Source organism: Eupeodes corollae, chromosome 3 (assembly GCF_945859685.1).
Source record: "Eupeodes corollae chromosome 3, idEupCoro1.1, whole genome shotgun sequence".
NCBI classification, from domain to species: domain Eukaryota; kingdom Metazoa; phylum Arthropoda; class Insecta; order Diptera; family Syrphidae; genus Eupeodes; species Eupeodes corollae.
The window spans coordinates 62,692,206-62,714,150 of NC_079149.1; the positions used below are offsets into that span (position 1 = coordinate 62,692,206).

The following is a 21,945-nucleotide window of genomic DNA, read 5'->3' on the forward strand; positions in this document are numbered from 1 at the left end:
CAGGAATTAGGCTCCCTCTCTCTCTCTATCTTTGAGGTCTAAATACTTCAACTTTTTTTTTATGTATCTCAATAAATATTTTCTGTTTTCAGTTTTAATATTAACAATACGCATTATAACTGAATAATGGAATTGCTTACAAGAAACAATAAATAAATGAATTATTAAGACTTTAAGCAAAAACAACAGCAATTTATTTTCATTAATACAATGCCAACATCTTAAGCCTTAGCAGCAGATTTTCCTGCATGTTGCTTCATTCTTGCTTCGATTTCGGGTCTAAAATGCCTTATGAGACCTAAATTACAAAAAAACAAGGGTTGAGAAATAGAAACAAATATACATAACTTAACAAACCTTGTACTGGCCAAGCTGCACCATCACCAAGGGCGCAAATAGTGTGTCCTTCAATTTGCTTAGAAATTTCCCACAACATATCAATCTCGGATGGCTGAGCATTTCCAGCGACGAAACTAAGAAATTATTACATTGTTATTATTATTTCCATTAAATTTAAATTTTATCAAGTTGTTTAGTACCGAGCCATAATTTTGTTCATCCAACCAATGCCCTCGCGACATGGAGTACACTGTCCACAACTTTCGTGTTTGTAGAAAGATATCAAGCGGGCAATGGCTTTGATGATATCGGTTGATTTATCCATAACGATGATAGCAGCTGTTCCCAAAGAAGTTTGGGCAGCAATAAGACCATCGAAATCCATGATAGCATCATCACAAACTGATTTTGGGATCACAGGTGTGGAGGAACCACCTGGAATTATTCCTAGCAAATTGTCCCAGCCGCCAGTCACTCCACCGGCATGCCTTTCAATTAGTTCTTTGAGTGGAATCGACATTTCTTCCTCGACAGTGCAAGGATTTTTCACATGTCCGGAAATATTGAACAACTTAGTTCCAGAGTTTCGGGTACGACCGAAACTAGCAAACCAAGCTCCACCCCTTCGGCAAATAGTTGGCGCAACAGCCACAGTTTCGACATTAGTTACAGTAGTGGGGCATCCAAATACACCAACGTCAGCTGGGAAAGGTGGCTTTAGCCTGGGTTTGCCTTGTTTTCCTTCGAGCGATTCAATGAGAGCAGTTTCCTCTCCGCAAATATAAGCTCCGGCACCTCGGTGCATGAATACATCGAAGTCATATCCAGATCCGGATGCGTTCTTACCGATCAAACCAGCCTGATAGGCTTCTGCAATAGCCAATTGCATATTAGAGGCTTCGTTATAGAACTCTCCTCGAATATAAATATAAGCGGCTTGAGCTCCCATTGCACGGCCAGCAATCAGACAACCCTCAACAAGCTTGTGGGGGTCGTGTCTCATGATTTCCCTGTCCTTGCATGTTCCGGGCTCTCCTTCATCGGCATTAACAACCAAATACTTTGGCCTGCCGTCAGAAGGTTTGTTCATGAATGACCATTTCATACCACTAGGGAAACCCGCTCCACCACGTCCTCGAAGACCTGATGTCTTGATTTCATTAATGATCCAGTCGGGTCCCTTCAAAACTATTTCTTTTGTTTTGTACCAATCTCCTCGCTTCAAGGCTCCCTTCAAGCGCCAGTCATGTCGTCCATAAAGGTTGGTGAATATGCGGTCTTGATCAGCGAGTGGTCCAAACTTGGTCTTAGTTTGTGGTGGCGGAGTACCAGGAGGAGGTGCCTGTGTTCCTTGATAACGGACACACCAAACGGGAACAGCCGCTATTTAAACGATATAAAACAAAGAATTTTATTGTTTACCAGTTTTAAGTAAATACATTTCATTTGGTGATGAAATTAAAATATGTAGAATAAAGGAATTTCACAAGCGTAGAAAATTACATAATGATGATCGGAGACAGCACAATAACGTGAAGTTTTAGGATAATTTGTTCTCATACCCGATGAAAATTCGAATGGACAAATCTTTTAAATTGTTTAAAGAATATACTTACAAATTTGCGACTTTAAATTAAAATGTATTCTAGCTAGACTGCTAGCCATGTTGGAAAACTTTAATCGATTCGATTTCAAATATATTTTTCTATCTTGACATTACACAGATGAAGTTTGTAGAGTGACAGATGACATTTATATGGCCAATGCTTTCCGCTGAAGGCTTACGGCTAATTTCCAAATTGGATGTGTTTATTGACGGTGTTCTTAACAGACTCTTTTGTAACGACTTAAGTTGACGTTTAATGATTTTATTCGGCTCTCACACATTTAACAGAATAAGACTGCGAAATTTCCTTATCGCTTTTAACTATCAATTGAAAACAAGATAAAATGACTGGACATCAAAATGAGTTGACTTTTCAATCAATGAAGTACATTACACTTGATTGATTTATTGATTTCTTAAAATATCTTTCAATTTATTACAAAATGGGTTTTCACATAATGTCAGATGAATATAATACGCACTAATGAGATATACTGATAAATTGAACTTCTCCCTCAATATATTTTGGGTTGAGTAATTGATTGAGCCTTTCCTCAAAATTCTCTCAAAAAAACGTATCATTTTCTTCCGAAATCTGTAACCAATAGTTTTGTTTTTTTGTTGTAGAAAGGTGTCCACTTATTATTGCAAAACAAAATTAGATAAATTAGAAGTTCATTAAAAAATTATAAAAGTTCAAAATTTCCAATCTTTACTTATATCCAATTTTTTTGAATTATATACATAAATTGAGAAGTCTAAAATAGTAATATTTCGCGATTGTGGAGGAGAAGCATGTGAAAAGTCGAGTTATTGTTTAACTTTGAAATAAATATGTGTAATCAATACAAATATCTTGTCGTAGTGTTTAATTGCAATGTGTGTTAGAATCTAAAAATTCCATGTTACGTAGTTGAGATAGCTGCGGGACAATACCTTCCAACACTTTACAAAGTTTAAACAACAATGCTGCCTCCAAAACCAATATGTTTTTATGTGCTCAAGTTAAAGGATACCGCAAATATAACCAAGTTGAACAATTACAGCGTTTCTTCATGAAAATATTCTTTTAACTGCCCGATAATACGCCTGACTATACTTTGCGCTTTGAAACAGGTTTAACAAAGGTTTATCTTAAGTCCTTACAGCTATAATTTTCTTATATAAGGCTAGACCTAAAGTTCAGCGCGCAAATGCTCAACTTTTGGTTTCAAAACTGTTTGGTTTCTAAGCTATAGTCTTATGAGAGTCCGCGCACATGCAGAAACCATTCTGTCGCCCATACGAGCATGTTTTTAGATTGTGTTTTGATATAAACTAGACGATCACCTCAAACCAATTCCTTAGTTTGTGTCACAAGGAATTATAGGTGACTGCACGGACATTCTACTAAATCGTTGAATAATTTTCTATAAGTGCCAGAGAGAGAAATTTAGTCAATGTTTTCCTTTCACCAGAAACTCTGAGTTTTCTCTTTCATACATCGATTGAGAATGGGATATTCACTCTTACTAAGTTGTTATTAATCAAGTCCTGAGTTTAGGCTATTCATAAATAAAGGGCTAAATCTGTGGTTTAACTATAAACATAGCAATTGCTGTATTTAAGTTGATTTTATCACAGCCAAATGTCATATTTGATTTTAGTTTATGAATTGAAAAGCTAAAATTGTATTAAATATTAAATAAAAATGTCGATTGATACCGCAAATGAAGAAAATATGGATTTCTTAGAGTAGTTTAAGTTATTTGGTGTATTGCAAAAGAAAAAAAATATACAAAACACGGTTTAATTTATTTGAATTAAGCAACAAGAAATTTTAGGAATGATATCATTTGGATAAAGAAACAGGCACATTTTTTAATATTATAATTATATTATACATCCAATTTGAGGAATGACAGCACAAAACAACAGGTTTGAAAATATAAGAATTTTTTTTCTTTAAAGTGTGACGGGGATACTTCCAGGCGCGCAGAATAATATATCTTCCTCATAAATTTGTTTTGAATTTGAACAGTATATCTATTTTTTTCTTTCATAAGCAACAGAATAGGAGAAATTTGAATTTATTTTGTTTCGTGTATATGAAATATGAAAAGTGAAAAATGTTTCCTGTGTATTGGTTTATTTCCTTGATTACTTCGGAGTTGCTTATGATCGCGATGTTAGGGCAATTAACGATCGAACTATTGGGTTTCGAAAATCTTCCTAATGGTAGATTACCCAACATTTTATCAAAAACCATTATAAACAAGAACAAACCTCTGAGCTAAGGAATGGTTATATATTTTTCATCGATTTTCGTTGGATTTGTCTTTTGAAATTAACCTAATTAAATGGTATAGCTTACATTATAAGATTTACAAGTTGTAATATTTTTATCAAAGAACCAAAAAATGCCAGAAAATCGAGTTCACGTCAATCTAATGATACAAAATTATTGCAAGGATAAGGCTGTTAATATATGTTTCTCTGAATCATCTTCTTCCGTAGAATTAAATTTTCATACAAATCAAAGAATTTGTTTCCCAAAACCTGGCAAAATTGGTTTCTCCAAATTGTACACCGCTGAGACCAAAGTCTGTAACAACTACATCGATTTTAGACTTTTTCATAAGAAATTCACTAATCCTTCCAGTTTGTAGGTCGAAAGAAAGGGGTAGTTAAAATTCAAAAGTGTCATTCAGTATACATTTTATTTTAGTAAATTTCCCAAAAAAACTAACAAAAAACTTTCTTTGTTAGCAACTTGCTTACGCCTTAACAACGATTTTTACAATCCGACTATATTGTCATTTCTAAGACCGATTGTCCCAATTCAATTAATAATAGGTATATAAAGCGATGATAATTGAACAAGACAATTTATTGTCAATCAAAAAATTTGGGACAGTTATATAAACAGACATAAATTATAATTCCATTTTTAATATCCTAATATTGTTGAACGTGCCTAATGTCAATTATGAAAGATAAGGCTGTCAATTTGTTTGTAAATTTCCTGTTTGTCAATAGAATATTTCTTTTCTGGATTAAAAATAATAATAAAACTTTATAAACACAAATTATGGAATCATCCTCAACTTCCACCCATACTGAACTCCTCCCGAGCCCGTCAACAGTAAGAACTTAATATTGTTGACAAAACATGATTCGATTCCCAATTCCTTCTAGCAAACCCCGCCTATATTAAGACTTCGTTTGCAAAAGAAGAAACCTTCCAAAAAAGTGGTATGGACCGAAGGAACCGTCGATAACGAACATATGAACAAAAAGAAATCAAAGTGTATTTAAATAGTACTTATTTTAAAAATAATATGATAAATTAAATATATTACGTTTTTTAGGTTGCTGCATATACAAGAAACCATTGGTTTTTGGAGAGAGTTCCTCAGAGGAAGAAGAAGAATGTGAACATTGCTTTGGCCACCCAGAAAAGAGGATTAAAAATCAAAAAGATGATTTGGCATCTCATGCGTCGGATGAAGCCATGTGTTCCAAATCAGACACGGGTAATTGTTTTTTTGTAGTTTTACCAAACTGTGTTTTCGATATACAACTCAATGAATACCAAAGCTTCTGTATTGAATCAATTCAAGCAAATATGTCCCCGTCAAGTGACAAGAAAAGCTCAAGTATGATTTATCTTGTTTACTTTTTAGGGAGTTATTTTGTCAATTTTATACGTATTATATAGCGAAAGAGCATACAAAAAATATATTAACGTACAACAGAAATATTTTTGCCTTCGTTAAACTCATAAGTTAAGATCATTTTCACCGCTAACTAAGTGCTATTGTTTTTGTCTTTCACATACAAATGATTCTTTTAATCGGATTTGTTTGTGTAACAAAGCCTTTTGTTAAAAAGAAGCCATTCAATTTATGATTTCTTTTCAGGTTGTTCCACATCAAAAAAGGACTAACTTTGAGGACAAGGCAATGGTGTAAAGCAAAGGTTCTAAACATAAACTTTTTTCAAAACTAACTGTTAACAATTAAATCAATTCATTAAGACAAGTCAAACTCTTAAAATGAAATAAAAATTTACTGAAGTAAGATTATAAATTATTAAATAAATTATATGCACACAATTATTATTTTTTTTTTCGTAATGATTACGATCAAGACTTTGAACGCAACTCTACAGCTTTTATACACGTATCCAAGTCCAAACCAAGTTTCTTAGCACTTTCTTTGGATCTCCAAATCTGTTAAAAAAAAATCGAAATTAATATATTATCACTGTTGATTTAAGTAAACTTACTTTAATAGAATAATCATCGCTTGTGGTTACAAGCATTTCCGAATCTCGAGGATTGAAAGCTACACTGTTTACAACATCATCATGTTTATACTTTGCCAAGCATATTCCATAATATCGATCCCAAAGATACGCATGCATATCCTCGGCACCACTTAAAGGATATGAATTGAATTTTTTGTTTTTAATTAAGAACAAAAATATAAGCATTGTTTTTGGAAGCTCACCTCGCTACATAGTTATCAGAAACGTCAAGAAAGATAAAGAAACATTCGGAACCGGGTGTGTAAGCCTTGTGGGACTTGAGCATATTTCCGACAAGTTTTAAGCTCATAAGATCAATGACGTGAATGTCTATTTCTTGTGCAATTGGTGGGGGATCCAAGGCATTCGTTATGATGTAACCTCTCGGCCATGGACGTGTGTTAACATATAAATATCTACATTTTAAGTACAGCCATGTTACAATACTTAAATTGTTAACAATGAATTTAGCACTCTTACCTATGGTCTGGACTTAAAGCCATTCCAATTATGTGTCCGTGCAAGTCAATAACTTTGTCTATTTTGTCAAAGCGATCTGCAACGGCCTCATAATTCCACCAATCAGGTTCTACTCTGGGTTGATTAAGCTTGAATTTTCAGAATGACAACATTTTTATTCTCATATAAAATTAAAATCAAATACCTGTTCCTTTTTTGCCTTTTTCTTTGCAGCAATGCGTTCGCTTAAAGACAAACCAGGGTCTAGTCTTTTAGGAAAAGTAACATTTCTAACTCTCTTGATTCCAATCTGATGTGGTGTGTAAGTTTTGGAGCCCGTTGAAAAAATGATGTATCGTGGAATATTATTTTCCATTTCATCATCTTCTTCTGTCTTATCTTGTTTCGCTGCTGCACCTGAACTGCTACATGCATCTGCACCTCTTTCCATATCACTATCTGCAAAATTCATATGATATTCGTTTAGATAATGAATTGTTTCAACAGATTTATCGGTGTAGTTGCTGTTTGTTGATCTTGTATTGATATTTGGAAGAAAAAAGTCTTCATCGATACATTCTTTTGTGAGGCTTTGAAAATTCGAATTGGATAGTGGATTTCCACGGGCTTTACTATGTGATGATGTTTCTGGGATATTATCTTCGTTTGGTGATTCCGCTGGTTCTTCAGATTTTTCTAAGGCTAGAGGGTCATTTGATTCATCAAGCCAAGGACACTTAGCCATGATGACTGCTCGTACCGAACTTGCATTTCGATTGTAGAATTTATATAATTGGTTCATCACGGGAACATGCTCCGAGCTAACCTCTTGACTTGCCTTATTAAGCCAGAGAACAGACGTACTTACTAGATGCGCAAGCCAGTGTAAATCCCCTGATATAAGATATTGATCACAAAACCATGTACCAAAGACATCGTATGGACGATTTACTACACGACAACGAAGAGTTGACTCATCTGTAAATAAATATACCGGGGGGCATTTTAATACATTCATTTTTTTAGAAAACCTTTAGATTTATATGTACTTTTGTCATCAACTGTGAACACAGCTATTTCACCAGACGTGCTATGTGGCTGTCCAAAGTAAACTCCTGAAACCATTAACAATGTGTCACTTTGATTGAATTGCGAGTATTGTGTGTATTTCCAGCTGAAAAGTTTCATATTATGCGAATATCTTTCAGTACAAGGATGAGCGGAGTTCCAGACCTATCAACAACAAAAAAAAATAACTGAGTACTGATATACAACTATGAAGTCAGATTTTGTAAAATAAAAATTTAACACATAGTAAGGGAGGCTGGTTTGGAAAGGAGATCCCGATAACACATTGGTTTTGAATGTCTTGACATTGCAATAACTGGGGGATATTGAATGTAAATATTCCCTTATGGCAATTTGTTAAATTTAAATTAAACTTTATTGCTTTGATTGAACTGAGTTCTATTGATATAATTTCAAAGGCAACTATCTTAAGATATTGGAAAAAAATATGTAATTTTCAATGTGGTTTTATATTTTTGTGGGATATACATATTTGATTCCAAAATTGAAAAAGAGTCTGGTATGCGACCCACATTGATAACTTCCCATCCCGACCGTTGCTTTGTCTTACCCAAAAGGATTGTATATTTTTGTGTTTTGTTAAAAAAGGTGTAAATTAAGTTATTTAAAAAAAAAATTACCAACATTTGCATATGATGAAGTAGTTTGATTTTAAACTCTATTTTAGTTAATGAGATATTTAGTCGAAACCCATATTTTACTAATTTTAGTAGCATTTCTTAAAAGTATTGTTTTTTTTCAGGCTTTTATTTTTTTATACAAACAACTGTCAATTCAATTTTTCTCAAAATTTTATGTTGAAAACAATATTTCTTATAAAGCAAAATTAGTTTGAAGTCATAATCTCAAATTTTTTAAAAAATATTTGAGTCAAAAATTACTTAAGCTTAATTGTTACCAACTATGGTAAAAAAAGCACCCACACAATTTTTTGAGAGTCCTTTCTGCATTATTATCTGTATAACAAAATGAATTTAAAGTCGATATTTGCACTTGTTCTTGAGCTATGGACAAAGAAAAAAACTTCGCGAACGTACGAACGTACGTACAGACCCACGCAGAGAAATCTCTCTAAAAAACTTTTATTTCGCTTCTAGGGACCTTGAAACGTCGAGAAATGTCAACATTTTCAATTGGACAAATCGAACCGATTACAATAAATTCTTGGGGGAAGTTAATAAATGCAATTCCTGCAGAACACTATTAAAATTTGTTAGAACTTGTGTTGGGACTGAACTTCATCTTACTAACTATCTTATACTCAGTAAGACGAAAAAGTTGCAATTCCCGCAACCACTATTTGAATTTTAAATATAATATCTAATTTGGTATTTAATAGAAGCTATCAAATAATTTCACACTATGGCTTTTGTTGTTACGAGTGAACATAATAGAGTCTAGCTCCGTTTCGTTCAATTTTTCTGTTTCGTTAACTCAAGCAAGAGCGATCCCAGTCGCACGCCGCGTAAGTAAAATCTGACATATAGATACGTGAGCAAAATTGCATTATGGCTATCCGCAATAATTTCACAAACTTAAGTGAATCTTCTTTGGGTTTTTGACATAAGCTTATGTTTGCTTATGCCTATTATAGTTGGGCCTTTAGTCATGTCATAAGTTCTGTTATAAAACTTCAAGACGTTATTGCTATGTCGGTTTTGTTTCAGTTTTATTTCTGTTATCATTGAATTCGGCGCTAAAGCAAATTGAATCGCAATAATATTTGTACATATATACATTTGAATAGTACTATTATGAAACATAACATTTTGTTACGGAAGGCGGACAATGGGGGCGCTGCCTGTACGAAAACTAAGTGTGGAATCTTAGAGCGAGTGGAAGAATAAAAATATTGAAATAAATAAATAAAATAATTTACTTAATTGTAAACAAAAATCAGTCGTTGCCAACGTTTCCTGAGATTTGTTTGTATTCATACCTATCAATGTATAGAAGGTATGCATATATAATACATTTAATTGTATTTTTTTTAGATTTGTTAACAGAAAATTGTATTCATTTGATTTTAGATTTTCTATTTTTGTGAAATCTAAACAACGTTTTCAAATTTAAGTTTTGATACAATGCTTCGTTGTTATATTTTGAATTTTTCCACTGCAAATACATTCGATGTGTATTAGGTTGGTAGGTATGTAGAAAAGTAAGTATTAAGGAGCGAAGGTTGGTGTGTATCAAAGAGAATTTTAAGGACTTAAGTCGTTTCGTGATTGGAATTAATCCATGACTTAAGCTAAAAGTAAACAATCTGACGTCATAAAAACATCTAAATTTTCTGTGTCAACGTTCACAGAAAAATTGAGACTTTATGCATGTGTACCTATTTGCAAACATATTTTCCTATATTTATCCTTTTGAAAGCAGAGAGGTCCACGGTTTAAATAAGTACATAAATAAGTACGATATGATCTGTTTAGGTTGGCAGGTTGTTGCGTAGTTAAAATAGAGTTTTTAGCTAATAATTTTGTTAAACTAATGTACTGAACCAAAAAAGAAACAAAATTAATTTAAGAACCTACAATTCTTCTCACCCATATTTTGTTTTTTGTTTTGTTTTTGTTTTTTTTTTTTTTTAATGGAAAAATGGCTAAAGAAAGTGTAATAGCATTTTGCATTCTTAGGAAAAAGGGCATCATACAAAAAACCTTTTTAAGTAAAAAAATTTAAAATTATTGTCTCCTTCTAGACTTAACTTGATTTAATGAAAAAATGGTAATTAAATTCAAAATTAAGATTTTCTCCAAAATTAAAATAAAATAATCATTTATTCCAATTTTTCATTATTTTAATCTATTGATATTCACGTGCATTTCAATGTTCGCTTGAACTAAAATGACACTTTTATGTATGAATATGAAATTGAAATGAAATATTATCGTTTACACGGCTTTTTCAAAATGGTTTTGTATGTTTGTCATGTGTAATTAATTACGTTACGTTACAAAAAATGAAATTCTAATTTTACGGAATTTAATTTGGGAATTAAAATCAATAAATCTGAACATTGAAGAAATGCACTTCAAATTTTAAACTAAAATTAACTTAATTGTGTGTATATAACTAAATCTTTATCAATTTTATTTTTCACTTCAATTATTATTGATTTATTTGTATGGTGTACACTGTACACATCAAATCAACTAAAAAGAGTTTTCAAATAAGTGACCATTAAAGCGGTTATTTTAACATGAATATATTTTCAATATATATTTAAAAAAAAAGAGGTTGGAATGCGACCCACACTGATAACTTCCCATTCCGTTTAATTATTCTAGGAAATTTAAACATTAAACAAATATTTTGCATATGATTAAAGTCTTTGATTTCAAAATCTATTTTTTAAACGAGATTTTAGTCAAAAAACAATTTTTACATATTTTAGTACTATTTGCGTAACATTTTTTGTAGATTTTATTCTTTTATAAAAAAAAAAAAAAAACAGATTGTTCGATTTTTATAAAAATAAGCTGAATGTCGAAAATAATATTTTCTGTGAGATAAAATTAGTTTAGAGCTTTTAATTTTTGAAAAGATATTTGAGTTAAAAGTAAATTTTTATCAAGTTTTAGTATTGTTTTTTATTTTTATTTTTCTCATAATTTAACCAGATGTCAAAAACGTTATTTTTCTTTGTATACAATTTTGGAGATAAAATGATTTTTTGTTCAAAAAATTTTCGACGGGACACATATTTTTTTCAGTTTTTTTTTTTAGATTTACAAAAAACGGTTTCTCTCAAAAATATACTAGCTTGGTATCACGTTACAATATATAATATAAAATTTAACACAAGTCGCTAGCATCATTGCTTCATCTTTTTTTTAATTGCTATTGTAAAAAAAACCACAGACTTTTGTTTGAAAGTCCTTTTTGAATGATTCAGCATTATTATTAAATTTATTTGAAGTGAATATCTCCATTGGTTCTTGAGCTATGGACGACGAAAAAAGTCCCAGAATTTACTGACGTACGGAGGTATGTAGACACAGTTTTTTATTTAGACTTTGGGGACCTTGAAATTTCGAAAAATGTCAAAATTTTCAATTCGAAAAATCGGACCAATTACAATAACTTCTTTTGGGAAGTTAATAACATTGAATTTTCTCAAGAAACTTCTGAAGTTAAGTCATTCTTTTTATATTATTTATCCCTAAAAGAAAACTATACAACATTATGTTCGCACTATTATTAGTATTAAAAATATTTGTCTCATTTGAAAATTATTTAAAAAATGTAGGTAATTGGCAATTGGCCACCACAAAAAGTTTATATTCTAATTCTTTTTTTGTGTTGTGTGTGTTTTTTTTTTTAATTTTCTTCATTCCTAATCAACCAATCAGAAAACCACATTATACAAAATATAAATAATAAATTAAAACAAAAATGTCTTTTCATTGCCTACCTCGAACTGTCGCTCAGTTTGTATACATTCTTCTTCTGTTCTGGAAATTAATTATTTTATATTGGAATTCTCGCTCATTTTTACCCCCACTCCAATACATTCCACATGCAAAAAATGCGATCTGTTTAGGAAGTCAATGAAAATATGTCAGGCCGAGCGTTCCTTTTCACGATAGTACTATTCAAATGTATATCCAAAGCAATAATTGACTTCAATAAGTACGGAATAAGTTCTGGCAAAATGTTGTTTTTTTTTTTTCAAAAACTGATCTGTACCGTAAATATTTCGTGTATGTCACTAAAAAGTGTCATATCCCGCTTTAAAAAAAAGAAACGGCTGAAAAATTGTATAATAGAGATTTTGGTTAAGGGTTTACCAATTCTCTACGGGGCTCTTGTGAAATTAACAAAGCGAAGACAACACAAAAGTGGTTAAGGGTCAATGTCGTATGTTTTAAGTTAAGCTTAGGTTTAGGTAAAATCTATTTATATTAAATTTGTTGGTCAGAACATGAAAGCATGGCCTGTAAGATTTCTCACAAGAATTTTTAATCCTTTAGAGTTATCCGAAGTAGTGTAAAATATATGAATACAAATAGTGCGTCCTACGTCTGTTAAACGTTGTGACCATTGACCTATAGTAAATGGCCACAATGTTTAAAAGGTGGCATTAAAGCTGACGATGGTATTTTAAGTGGAACCAATTTTTTAATTAAATAAAAATTATGGTTAAATATATGAACCATAAACACAAAATATATATCTGAACATTAGTATGAAAAAAAAGTGTCCATTATTAGGTCAATACAAAAAATATAAAAAATGAACAAATTAAAAAAAAAGGAGTCGCACTTTTATCATGGCTTCCTATGTTGAAAGTAACATTTAAGTAATAACTAAATATCTACACTTAGTTTATCATTTTATAATATTAGCTAGGGGTTATATTTATGTGTATTTAAAAATATTAAATATAATATATTGTCTTTATATAACAATAATGTTGAACTCAAATTATTCTACTACAAAAAAGAAACTTATCAACTTACTATGACATTTCCGTCCTTGGAACAAGTTGCAAACATTGTACCATTATGGGAAAAACTGACATGAAGTACTTGGTGAGTATGTCCTTCGAGTTTTTGAGACAATACAAAAGGTATGTTATGGTTAAGCCTTTTGTATTCTTGCTTCCATGAATCGCAGCCTATAACACAAAAATCTATTGCATAAACACTTTAAAGCTGGTTTATGTATTTGTTTATAAATATACCAGGTTTAATTCGTATATTTTGGTCTGTTTTATGTTTTTGTTGAAACTTCTTTTTCCATATTGTATTATCATTGGATATATCATACCAGCGCTGACATGTCATGCCTGCATTAATTATATCCCTTGGCGATATATACAAAAGGATTTCAATAAGAACTGGCTCCGGCAGTGTCCACCATGAAGATTCGTCATTACTTTCTACTTTTATCTTTTTCCAATTGTTACAACAATCCATGTTGTAAGCAATGAATTGGTGTTGTATGATTTGTTTGTTTAAACTAAGTTTAAACAAAGTATATCTGTTTAACAATACAAAAAATAAAAACACAAAATTCAAATATTTTTATTTTGATTTGTTATAAAACTTTCCTTTCTTTATTGTTTCAGTGCTTCGTTTCACCCAAATATAAAATCAGCTGCTGGTTTGACGTTAAAAAACGGCGCGTTCGGTTACTAATCAATAATTGGTTCGGTGTCAAACGTCAGTTATAAAGAGGCAATCAATGGCTGCGTTCATTCTTGTGTTGGATAAGTCATACTGAATTTTTGGATAATATATTAAATGAGTTAGATAGTTTAATTCAAATAATTTCTAAAATTCGGACGAATATTTCATCGTCGGTTCGTCTGTTGCATATACCCTACCTTGCACCCACTCCAAATCATATAATAAACCAATGCAAGAGACAACATGCACTCTTACACACCTCGCCTTTTGTACGCCGCGTCCTACTATCAATTTAAAAAAAAATTGTTTTAGGCGTGTACTGTGGTTTAAAAAAACAAAATACAAGAAAGTAGGGTTAAGTATGAAAAAGAAAATAAAATAACTTGTAGCCTTGTTTCCTTGTCTATTTAAAACATGTTCTATTGAGACCCTTTCCTAACTGTAAAAAAAATCAAAAGGAAATTCATGCTGCCTTAATGGAAAGTCGCTCTAAAAATAAAAAAAACTCAAAACAATTTTCAGGTTCCTTCAAACTCAACCATATGTTAAGTCTGCTACATCTACATTCTCAAACATTTCTTACACAATTTGTTTTAGGAAAAATTTTCTAAGAAAATACATACATACATAAATACATTGTCCTTTATTTTTATCATTATAGTCACATAGTTCAAATATCATCAGATCGACAAATAAACTCAAAACCACGGTTGGAGTTGAAAAAAAGTGTGCGTCCAAAATTCAAAATGTAGCTAAAAATTACCAAAATAATTCAAGTCCGAAATATTTGTAAACAAAGAACAACGAATTTATTACTTTTTTTTTGACATACAATTATAAACGAAAGTATTTAAATTTCCGAAACAATGTTTACTTTTTTTTTACAAAAAAATTGTATAAACGTCAATTTCTTGTTAAGATTTTGATTTTTTGTACATCTAAGTATTCTTCACTTCGTTACTATCGAGATAACTCTAAGAAAAAGTTAGGAAAACTGGCAATTAAAGACAAACAAACACAAACTTTAACTTCATTTGGTTAAAATTTACGGTACATAAGCACATCATCCACGCATGTTTTTTTATATCGAAGTCCAAACCTGGACAGAAATTCAACTTTTAACGAATTTGATACTCTGTCCGACTCCATTCAAAGAATTGTTGCCCATTATCCTCACACTGAAATCATTATGCGGGCGATTTCAATGCATACAATTTTCTTGGCATCGTTATTCTGGCCAGTCAACACCGGAAGGAAGATATATTGAGGTCGTTGCTGAGTTAAATCAATTAACTCAGCTTGTCGATGAAACAACGCGAATCCTTGACGTAAGAGGTCAATCCGCCAACACCTTAGACTTGTTTCTTACTTCTGATCCTAATAAATACACAATCAGTGTATTACCGCCTCTAGGCACATGAGACCATTGTATCGTATCTGCAAATTTCTCATGTGTAAAAAAACCAGTTAAAGAAAAAACTCTTATGAGAACCGTTTGGCAATATGAGAAAGCCAACTAGGACGGTCTCATAATGAATTCGTCAGGAACTTTAAGTGGTCTTAATTTTACAAACAAATAAAAGCAATATAGGATGACTTCTTGACAAAAACTAAGTGTGAATTATATGTGAACAAACAAACAAATTACAAATATGGATTGATAATGATCTTGTTTTTGTTGTTTGAAATATGTACTCGCGTTAAAAAAAGGGATGTTTGCAATGAGTAACCTTATCACTTATCAGAATAGAAAACGACAAAAAATCAATATAATAGATGTTCTTATCTTCCTATTTAAATAAAAACAAAATACAAATTTTCTCTTCAGTTTGGTGTAATTTTAAGAATAAGGTATCAGATAACAAGAACTAGGAATTAAATAATTAAGTAAATAACAATTTAAGTTAAAATTTTTTCAGACGATCACAAATCAATAGAATTGGTAAATCAATTCATTTATTTATTACATTCATCATAATTATATTATATGATTAATATTATATAATAATTATGAAAATTATTTTATTTGGGTTAAATTTTCTTTCATGAATCCGTATAGAGTAAACTAAATGCACTAGTATTCGGGCAGTGCTAGTATCTAGACACTAACTTGTCATATTGTTGAGATTAATAAATACATAGGACTCGTACATCATTCAGAAATAGTTTCAAATATCAACAAAAACAAATTCTCCTATGTTTTGTATATACACTCCAAATTCCAGGCTATCAAATGCAAACTTTAGAAGTAATGCTTGGATTTTCTATCTTAAGTCTAAGATTCCGGCTCTATTGTTGGATTGTGTGAAAAGAAATGGCAGGAGTATTTTTATGAGAAAAGATGCTGGGATGCGACCCACACTGATAACTTCCCATCACGTCTGTCGAATTGTCTTGCTTTAAAGTTTGTCTATATGTACCCGTATCAATTTTTACCAAATTTGCTTACTATTTTGTGTAGATTTTATTTTTTATGAAAAAAGGACTGTTGGATTTTTATATAAAAATCACTGAATATCGAAAACAATATTTTCTGTGAAATAAAATAAGTTTGAAGCAATATTTTTAATTTTTGAATAGCTATTTGAGTCGAAAGTAAATTTTTACCAAGTTTTAGTATTGTTATTTTTTAGAGTTTTATTTTTTTTAAAAAACTGTCAATTCGATCTTTTTTCAACATTTTATCGAGTGCTGAAAACAATATTTCCTATAAGATAAAATTAGTTTGAAGCCAATATTTCAAATTTTTGAAAAGATATTTGAATCGATATTCAATTTTTACCAACTTTGAATAACGTTTTTTTTTCGATTTTCATTTTTTATAAAAAAAACAGTCAATTTAATTTTTCTCAAAATTTTATCAGATGTCAAAAACATTATTCTTCGTTGCACAAAATTGTTTTGGAGATGAAATCATATTTTAGTCCTAAAATTTTGGAGGTGACAAATTTTTTTGTTCAGTTTTTTTTTGATTTATAAAAAAAACCGTTAATTGGATTTTTTCCCAAAAAATATACTTCTTTGATTTCACGTCACAATTTATCATATAAAATTTAATTCAAGTCTCTAGCGTTTTTTGTTCGTAAGATATTTAGGGTTAACCAAAATGTTCACCACGCAATTTTCTTGAGAGCCCTTTCTGCATCTTTCTGCCTTATTATCTGTATAACAAAATTTTATTTGAAATCTATATCTTTTCTGGTTCTTGAGCTATGGACGACGAAAAAAACGTCGCGAACGTACGGACGTACGAACGTACGTACACACGCACGCACAGACACCTTTCTAAAAATCTTTTATTTCGACTCTAGGGACCTTGAAACGTCAAGAAATGTCAAAATTTTCAATTTGACAAATCGAACCCTAAGGGAAGTTAATAAGTGCATGTTAGAATATATGTATGTACATATGTATGTATGTATTTATTTCTTAACAATTCTCCTGTCATTTGTTTTTACCCAATTTAACAATAAAGCCTGAATCTCTGACGAGAAATTGTTTTTGTTGATATTTGAAACTATTTCTGAATGATGTACGAGTCCTATGTACTATCTCTATTAATCTCAAAAAATGTCACAAGTTTAGTGTCTAGATACTAGCACTGCCCGAATACTAGTGCATTTAGTTTACTCTATACGGATTCATGAAAGAAAATTTAACCCAAATAAAATAATTTTCATAATTATTATATAATATTAATCATATAATATAATTATGATGAATGTAATAAATAAATGAATTGATTTACCAATTCTATTGATTTGTGATCGTCTGAAAAAATTTTAACTTAAATTGTTATTTACTTAATTATTTAATTCCTAGTTCTTGTTATCTGATACCTTATTCTTAAAATTACACCAAACTGAAGAGAAAATTTGTATTTTGTTTTTATTTAAATAGGAAGATAAGAACATCTATTATATTGATTTTTTGTCGTTTTCTATTCTGATAAGTGATAAGGTTACTCATTGCAAACATCCCTTTTTTTAACGCGAGTACATATTTCAAACAACAAAAACAAGATCATTATCAATCCATATTTGTAATTTGTTTGTTTGTTCACATATAATTCACACTTAGTTTTTGTCAAGAAGTCATCCTATATTGCTTTTATTTGTTTGTAAAATTAAGACTATACTTCACAGGATCATTTCTGTAGTCAGTCTTCTCTTAAGGCCCAACTATAATAGGCATAAGCTAGCATATGCGCGCATAAGTAAACGTGCGAATGCAAAGAATCTCAATACGAGTGAACATAATGGAGTCTAGCTCCTTTTCGTTCATTTTTTCTCAGTTTCGTTAACTTAAGCACACTTAAGCAAGAGCGATCCCAGTCGCTCGCCGCATAAGTAAAATCTGGCATTTAGATACGTGAGCAAAATTGCATTATGGCTATGCAGTAATTTTGCTGACTTAAGTGAATTATCGTTGGGTTTTTGACATAAGCTAGCATATGCGCGCATAAGTAAACGTGCGAATACAAAGAATCTCAATACGAGTGAACATAATGGAGTCTAGCCCCGTTTCGTTCAATTTTTCTCAGTTTCGTTAACTTAAGCACACTTAAGCAAGAGCGATCCCAGTCGCTCGCCGCATAAGTAAAATCTGACATTTAGATACGTGAGCAAAATTGCATTATGGCTATGCAGTAATTTCGCTAACTTAAGTGAATTATCGTTGGGTTTTTGACATAAGCTTATGTTTGCTTATGCCTATTATAGTTGGGCCTTTACTTTTGAAGAAAGTACGAAATTAACAAACCTGCGATGAAGAGGCAAATCGTTTTATCTATAGCGTGAGGTTGACTGCTGTTTAGCGACTTGTTCGCATTGAATAGCATGTCGTCGATGATCGCTCGGTTTAATGGATAAAACGACTTCTGAGTGGTTTACCAATTTTATTTAATGAACGAAAATGTAGATACTAGGCGGGAATCGGGATTCGAAAATAACGTTGTCCTGAATAAGGAGATAAATTAAGTTATAAGTAAAAGGGATAAATAACTTCTTCTAAGTGATTTTTAAGCAATGTCAAAATTTTAAGATAAAGGTATTCGTTTCCTGCAATTGTGTTCAGTACTGTACACTATTTGTTTCGTTTTTTAAACAAATTGTTCCTAAATATGGCCTCGTTGGTCATTATTTTCTCAATCGATAATTTTTTTTTTAAACGATAAAATAAATTACACTTAATCAATCAGTCTCTCACCGCACACAATATTGAGTATTTCATTTCAAGATGTCTAGCATTAGAAACATTAGAAAACGTTGCGAGTTGTAGAACGGTGTGACGTTCTTTAATTCTTCAAACTAATTTTATCTTGTAAGAAATATTGTTTTCAACATTCGATAAAATTTTGAAAAAAAAAAATCGAATTGACAGTTTTTTTTACAAAAAATAAAATTCTAAAAAAAACAATACTAAAACTTGGTAAAAATTTACTTTCGACTCAAATAGCTTTTCAACAATTAAAAATATTGGCTTCAAACTCATTTTATTTTACAGAAAATATTGTTTTCGATATTCCGCAATTTTTATATAAAAATCCAACAGTCCTTTTTTTCATAAAAAATAAAATCTACAAAAAATAGTACGCAAATTTGGTAAAAATTGATACGAGTACATATAGACGGGATGGGAAGTTATCAGCGTGGGTCGCATCCCAGCCTCTTTTTATTTTATTATGATGGAACGTAATTAGTTTTCTGTGAACTAGAGATGATATTATTTATTTGAAGTCAATATTCCCTTGTACTCATAATACTTGAGGCGAAAACCATTTCTTATCAGTTTTTGTGTTGTTTTTGTAAGTTTTCAAGTTTTGTAAAAAAAAGTAACAAAATTAATAGAAGTTATCAACAATCTTTGAATGTAATAAAAGAAGTTTTATTTCAACGAGGTTTTTAGTCGAAAAATAATTTTTGAAAGTTTTTATTTTTTGTATAGACAAAAACATTTAGATTTTTCTAAGACCATTATTTTACTTTAACAACAAAATTCAGCACAGAAGCAAACCATATTTTGAAGTCTTTCATTTATTCACGATATATCGAGAGTCGAACATCAATATTTCGATTTTAATTGTTATGAAAAAACTGAGTGCTGTTTTTTTGTAAACAAATTATTGAATGCTGGAAACAATATTTTGTATAAGATAAAACTATTTTGAACTCAATAACGCAAAATTTTAAAGAACCTATTGTTCAAATTAAATCAAATGGGGTGGCGCAACAGTCCGTTGTAAACCAGGGCCTAGTGACTTATAACTCTCAACCATTCCTGTGTGCGAGTACTGTTGTCAGGAACGGAAGGGACCTACAATTTTATGCCGAATCCGAACGGCTAATTTGAGAAAGCACTTTTTCAAGACAAGATTTACTCTTGAAGGATGAAAATTATTTTTTTTTTAAATTAAGGTGGCACAGGCAGGGATTGAACCCAAGACCCCTTGCATGACAGTCCAACGCACTAACCATCATGCCACGGGTACGCACGGAACCTATTGTTAAGGGTTTAAAAATTTACAAGTAGCAATTTGTTAAATATTTAGTAATTTTATAAAGAAATCCCATATTTTAAGCCTTTGCTAACTAGTAAATTGCTAATTACCTTGTATTAAAAAACGAGCAGCCAAACATGTTTTAAAAGTAAAATATCAAATGGATTTATCAAATTGCTAAAAGTTAAAGTAGCCATTCCGTGATTTTACCTAGAGAGATAGTAAAATATTAAAGCCTTTAAAATTAGCTTAATTACCTTAAGCCTAGTAGATTGCTGAAAATGTATTTAACAATTTACTAAGTAGTTTTAAATTTTGCGAAAATATCTTTAATTTTTGCTACGATATTCGGATCGAAATTCAAACTTTCACGACTTTTATTAGGTTTTTCTTCTTATTGTGGTTTAAAACTTTACCATAATTATTATGTCAGAAACACAACATTTTAAATTGCTGAAATAAAAACAAACTCTTACTTAATTTGTTTGAAAGTCCTTTCTGCCTTTCTCTATGCATCTGTACCTAACCTATGCATAAAACATTTTTTGAAGTCGATTTTTATTGGTTCGACATACGTTCACACGCACACACAGATATTTCTCTTTAAATCTTTGATCAAGTTTCTATAGATCTCCTAACTTGTAAATTGTACGTTTTCGATACTAAAACCAAAATTGAATATGATTTTCAGTTTACAGGCTTGTTCAGATAATGAAAATTTTAGAGAAATGACTCTTTTAGATAGGTTTGGTACTTCATTATATTTTCTCTGACTTACAGAACGGAAATGTTTTCGTCTTATTCAGTATTCGGAAAGTGTTGGCTATAGGTTCGAATATGTCTGCCCGGATACGTACAAAATTAGCTTCAGTGTGTGTTATATTCATAACATAATGCTACTTTTTTGTATCATATATGTAGACAGTAAGATTTATTTGTGAAATGGCTAAAAAAGAAAAGGCCAACATCTTTGATTCTTTTCTGGTGATAATACATATACTAAATGCTTTTTACTTGCAACAAATTAGGAACTATATGGCAAGTTTTGCATTCGTGCAAAATTCCGAACTTGAGATTTTAATCAAACATGATATTACGATGGTAGAGAAGTCGAAAAAATTGGGTCCCGCGATTCCGTCCGGTCTGTTTTGTCTGTCTGTCCACGCTCCTACAGCCTAAACCATTGGGTCGATTGAGTTCAAACTTCGATGTTAAGGTGTTGAGCAGATTTGCATAACTAACAGTGGCCCTCATACAATTTTTTTTTTTGTCAAAAAACGACAATTCGAATTTTTTCAAAAACAAACCGATCGATTTTTTCTGAAATTTTATTTTTTAACTTGGCTTCTTTTAATAAGAAAAACATATTATTGTATTGCTCTGGAAAGGTACCGCTAAATAGAACCGTTATTTTGTTTTCGTGTGCATTTTATTTATAAGTATCTTATTATAGTTCTTTGATGTCATTTAATTTCATTTAAAACAATAGCGACTATTGCCTTATCCTTACTTTAAGACTCCGT

The 21,945-nt window shown here is 31.0% G+C and overlaps 3 protein-coding genes and 2 pseudogenes across 3 annotated transcripts; 3 read left to right on the plus strand and 2 right to left on the minus strand.

Annotated features, from left to right (window-relative positions):
• Positions 1-157: 157 nt before the first annotated feature.
• LOC129952369 (NADH dehydrogenase [ubiquinone] flavoprotein 1, mitochondrial) lies at positions 158-2,114 on the minus strand. The gene is made up of 4 exons (XM_056064924.1): positions 1,956-2,114; positions 540-1,722; positions 358-473; positions 158-298 (listed from the first exon to the last, which is right to left on the minus strand). Exons 1-4 carry the CDS (start codon positions 2,002-2,004, stop codon positions 222-224), a joined length of 1,425 nt encoding a protein of 474 aa, XP_055920899.1. The 5' UTR covers positions 2,005-2,114; the 3' UTR covers positions 158-221.
• Positions 2,115-4,908: 2,794 nt separating this feature from the next.
• LOC129952372 (E3 ubiquitin-protein ligase PPP1R11-like) lies at positions 4,909-6,041 on the plus strand. Its single transcript, XM_056064926.1, has 4 exons — positions 4,909-5,069; positions 5,123-5,234; positions 5,296-5,460; positions 5,848-6,041. Exons 1-4 carry the CDS (start codon positions 5,016-5,018, stop codon positions 5,871-5,873), a joined length of 357 nt encoding a protein of 118 aa, XP_055920901.1. The 5' UTR covers positions 4,909-5,015; the 3' UTR covers positions 5,874-6,041.
• On the minus strand, positions 5,971-13,869 carry LOC129952368 (F-box/WD repeat-containing protein 5). Its single transcript, XM_056064923.1, has 8 exons — positions 13,476-13,869; positions 13,252-13,409; positions 7,744-7,927; positions 6,900-7,672; positions 6,716-6,843; positions 6,439-6,651; positions 6,215-6,365; positions 5,971-6,158 (listed from the first exon to the last, which is right to left on the minus strand). Exons 1-8 carry the CDS (start codon positions 13,708-13,710, stop codon positions 6,072-6,074), a joined length of 1,929 nt encoding a protein of 642 aa, XP_055920898.1. The 5' UTR covers positions 13,711-13,869; the 3' UTR covers positions 5,971-6,071.
• A 4,182-nt stretch (positions 13,870-18,051) lies between these two features.
• Positions 18,052-18,138, plus strand: LOC129952988 (small nucleolar RNA U3; annotated as a pseudogene).
• Positions 18,139-18,633: 495 nt separating this feature from the next.
• Positions 18,634-18,811, plus strand: LOC129952986 (small nucleolar RNA U3; annotated as a pseudogene).
• Positions 18,812-21,945: the final 3,134 nt, after the last annotated feature.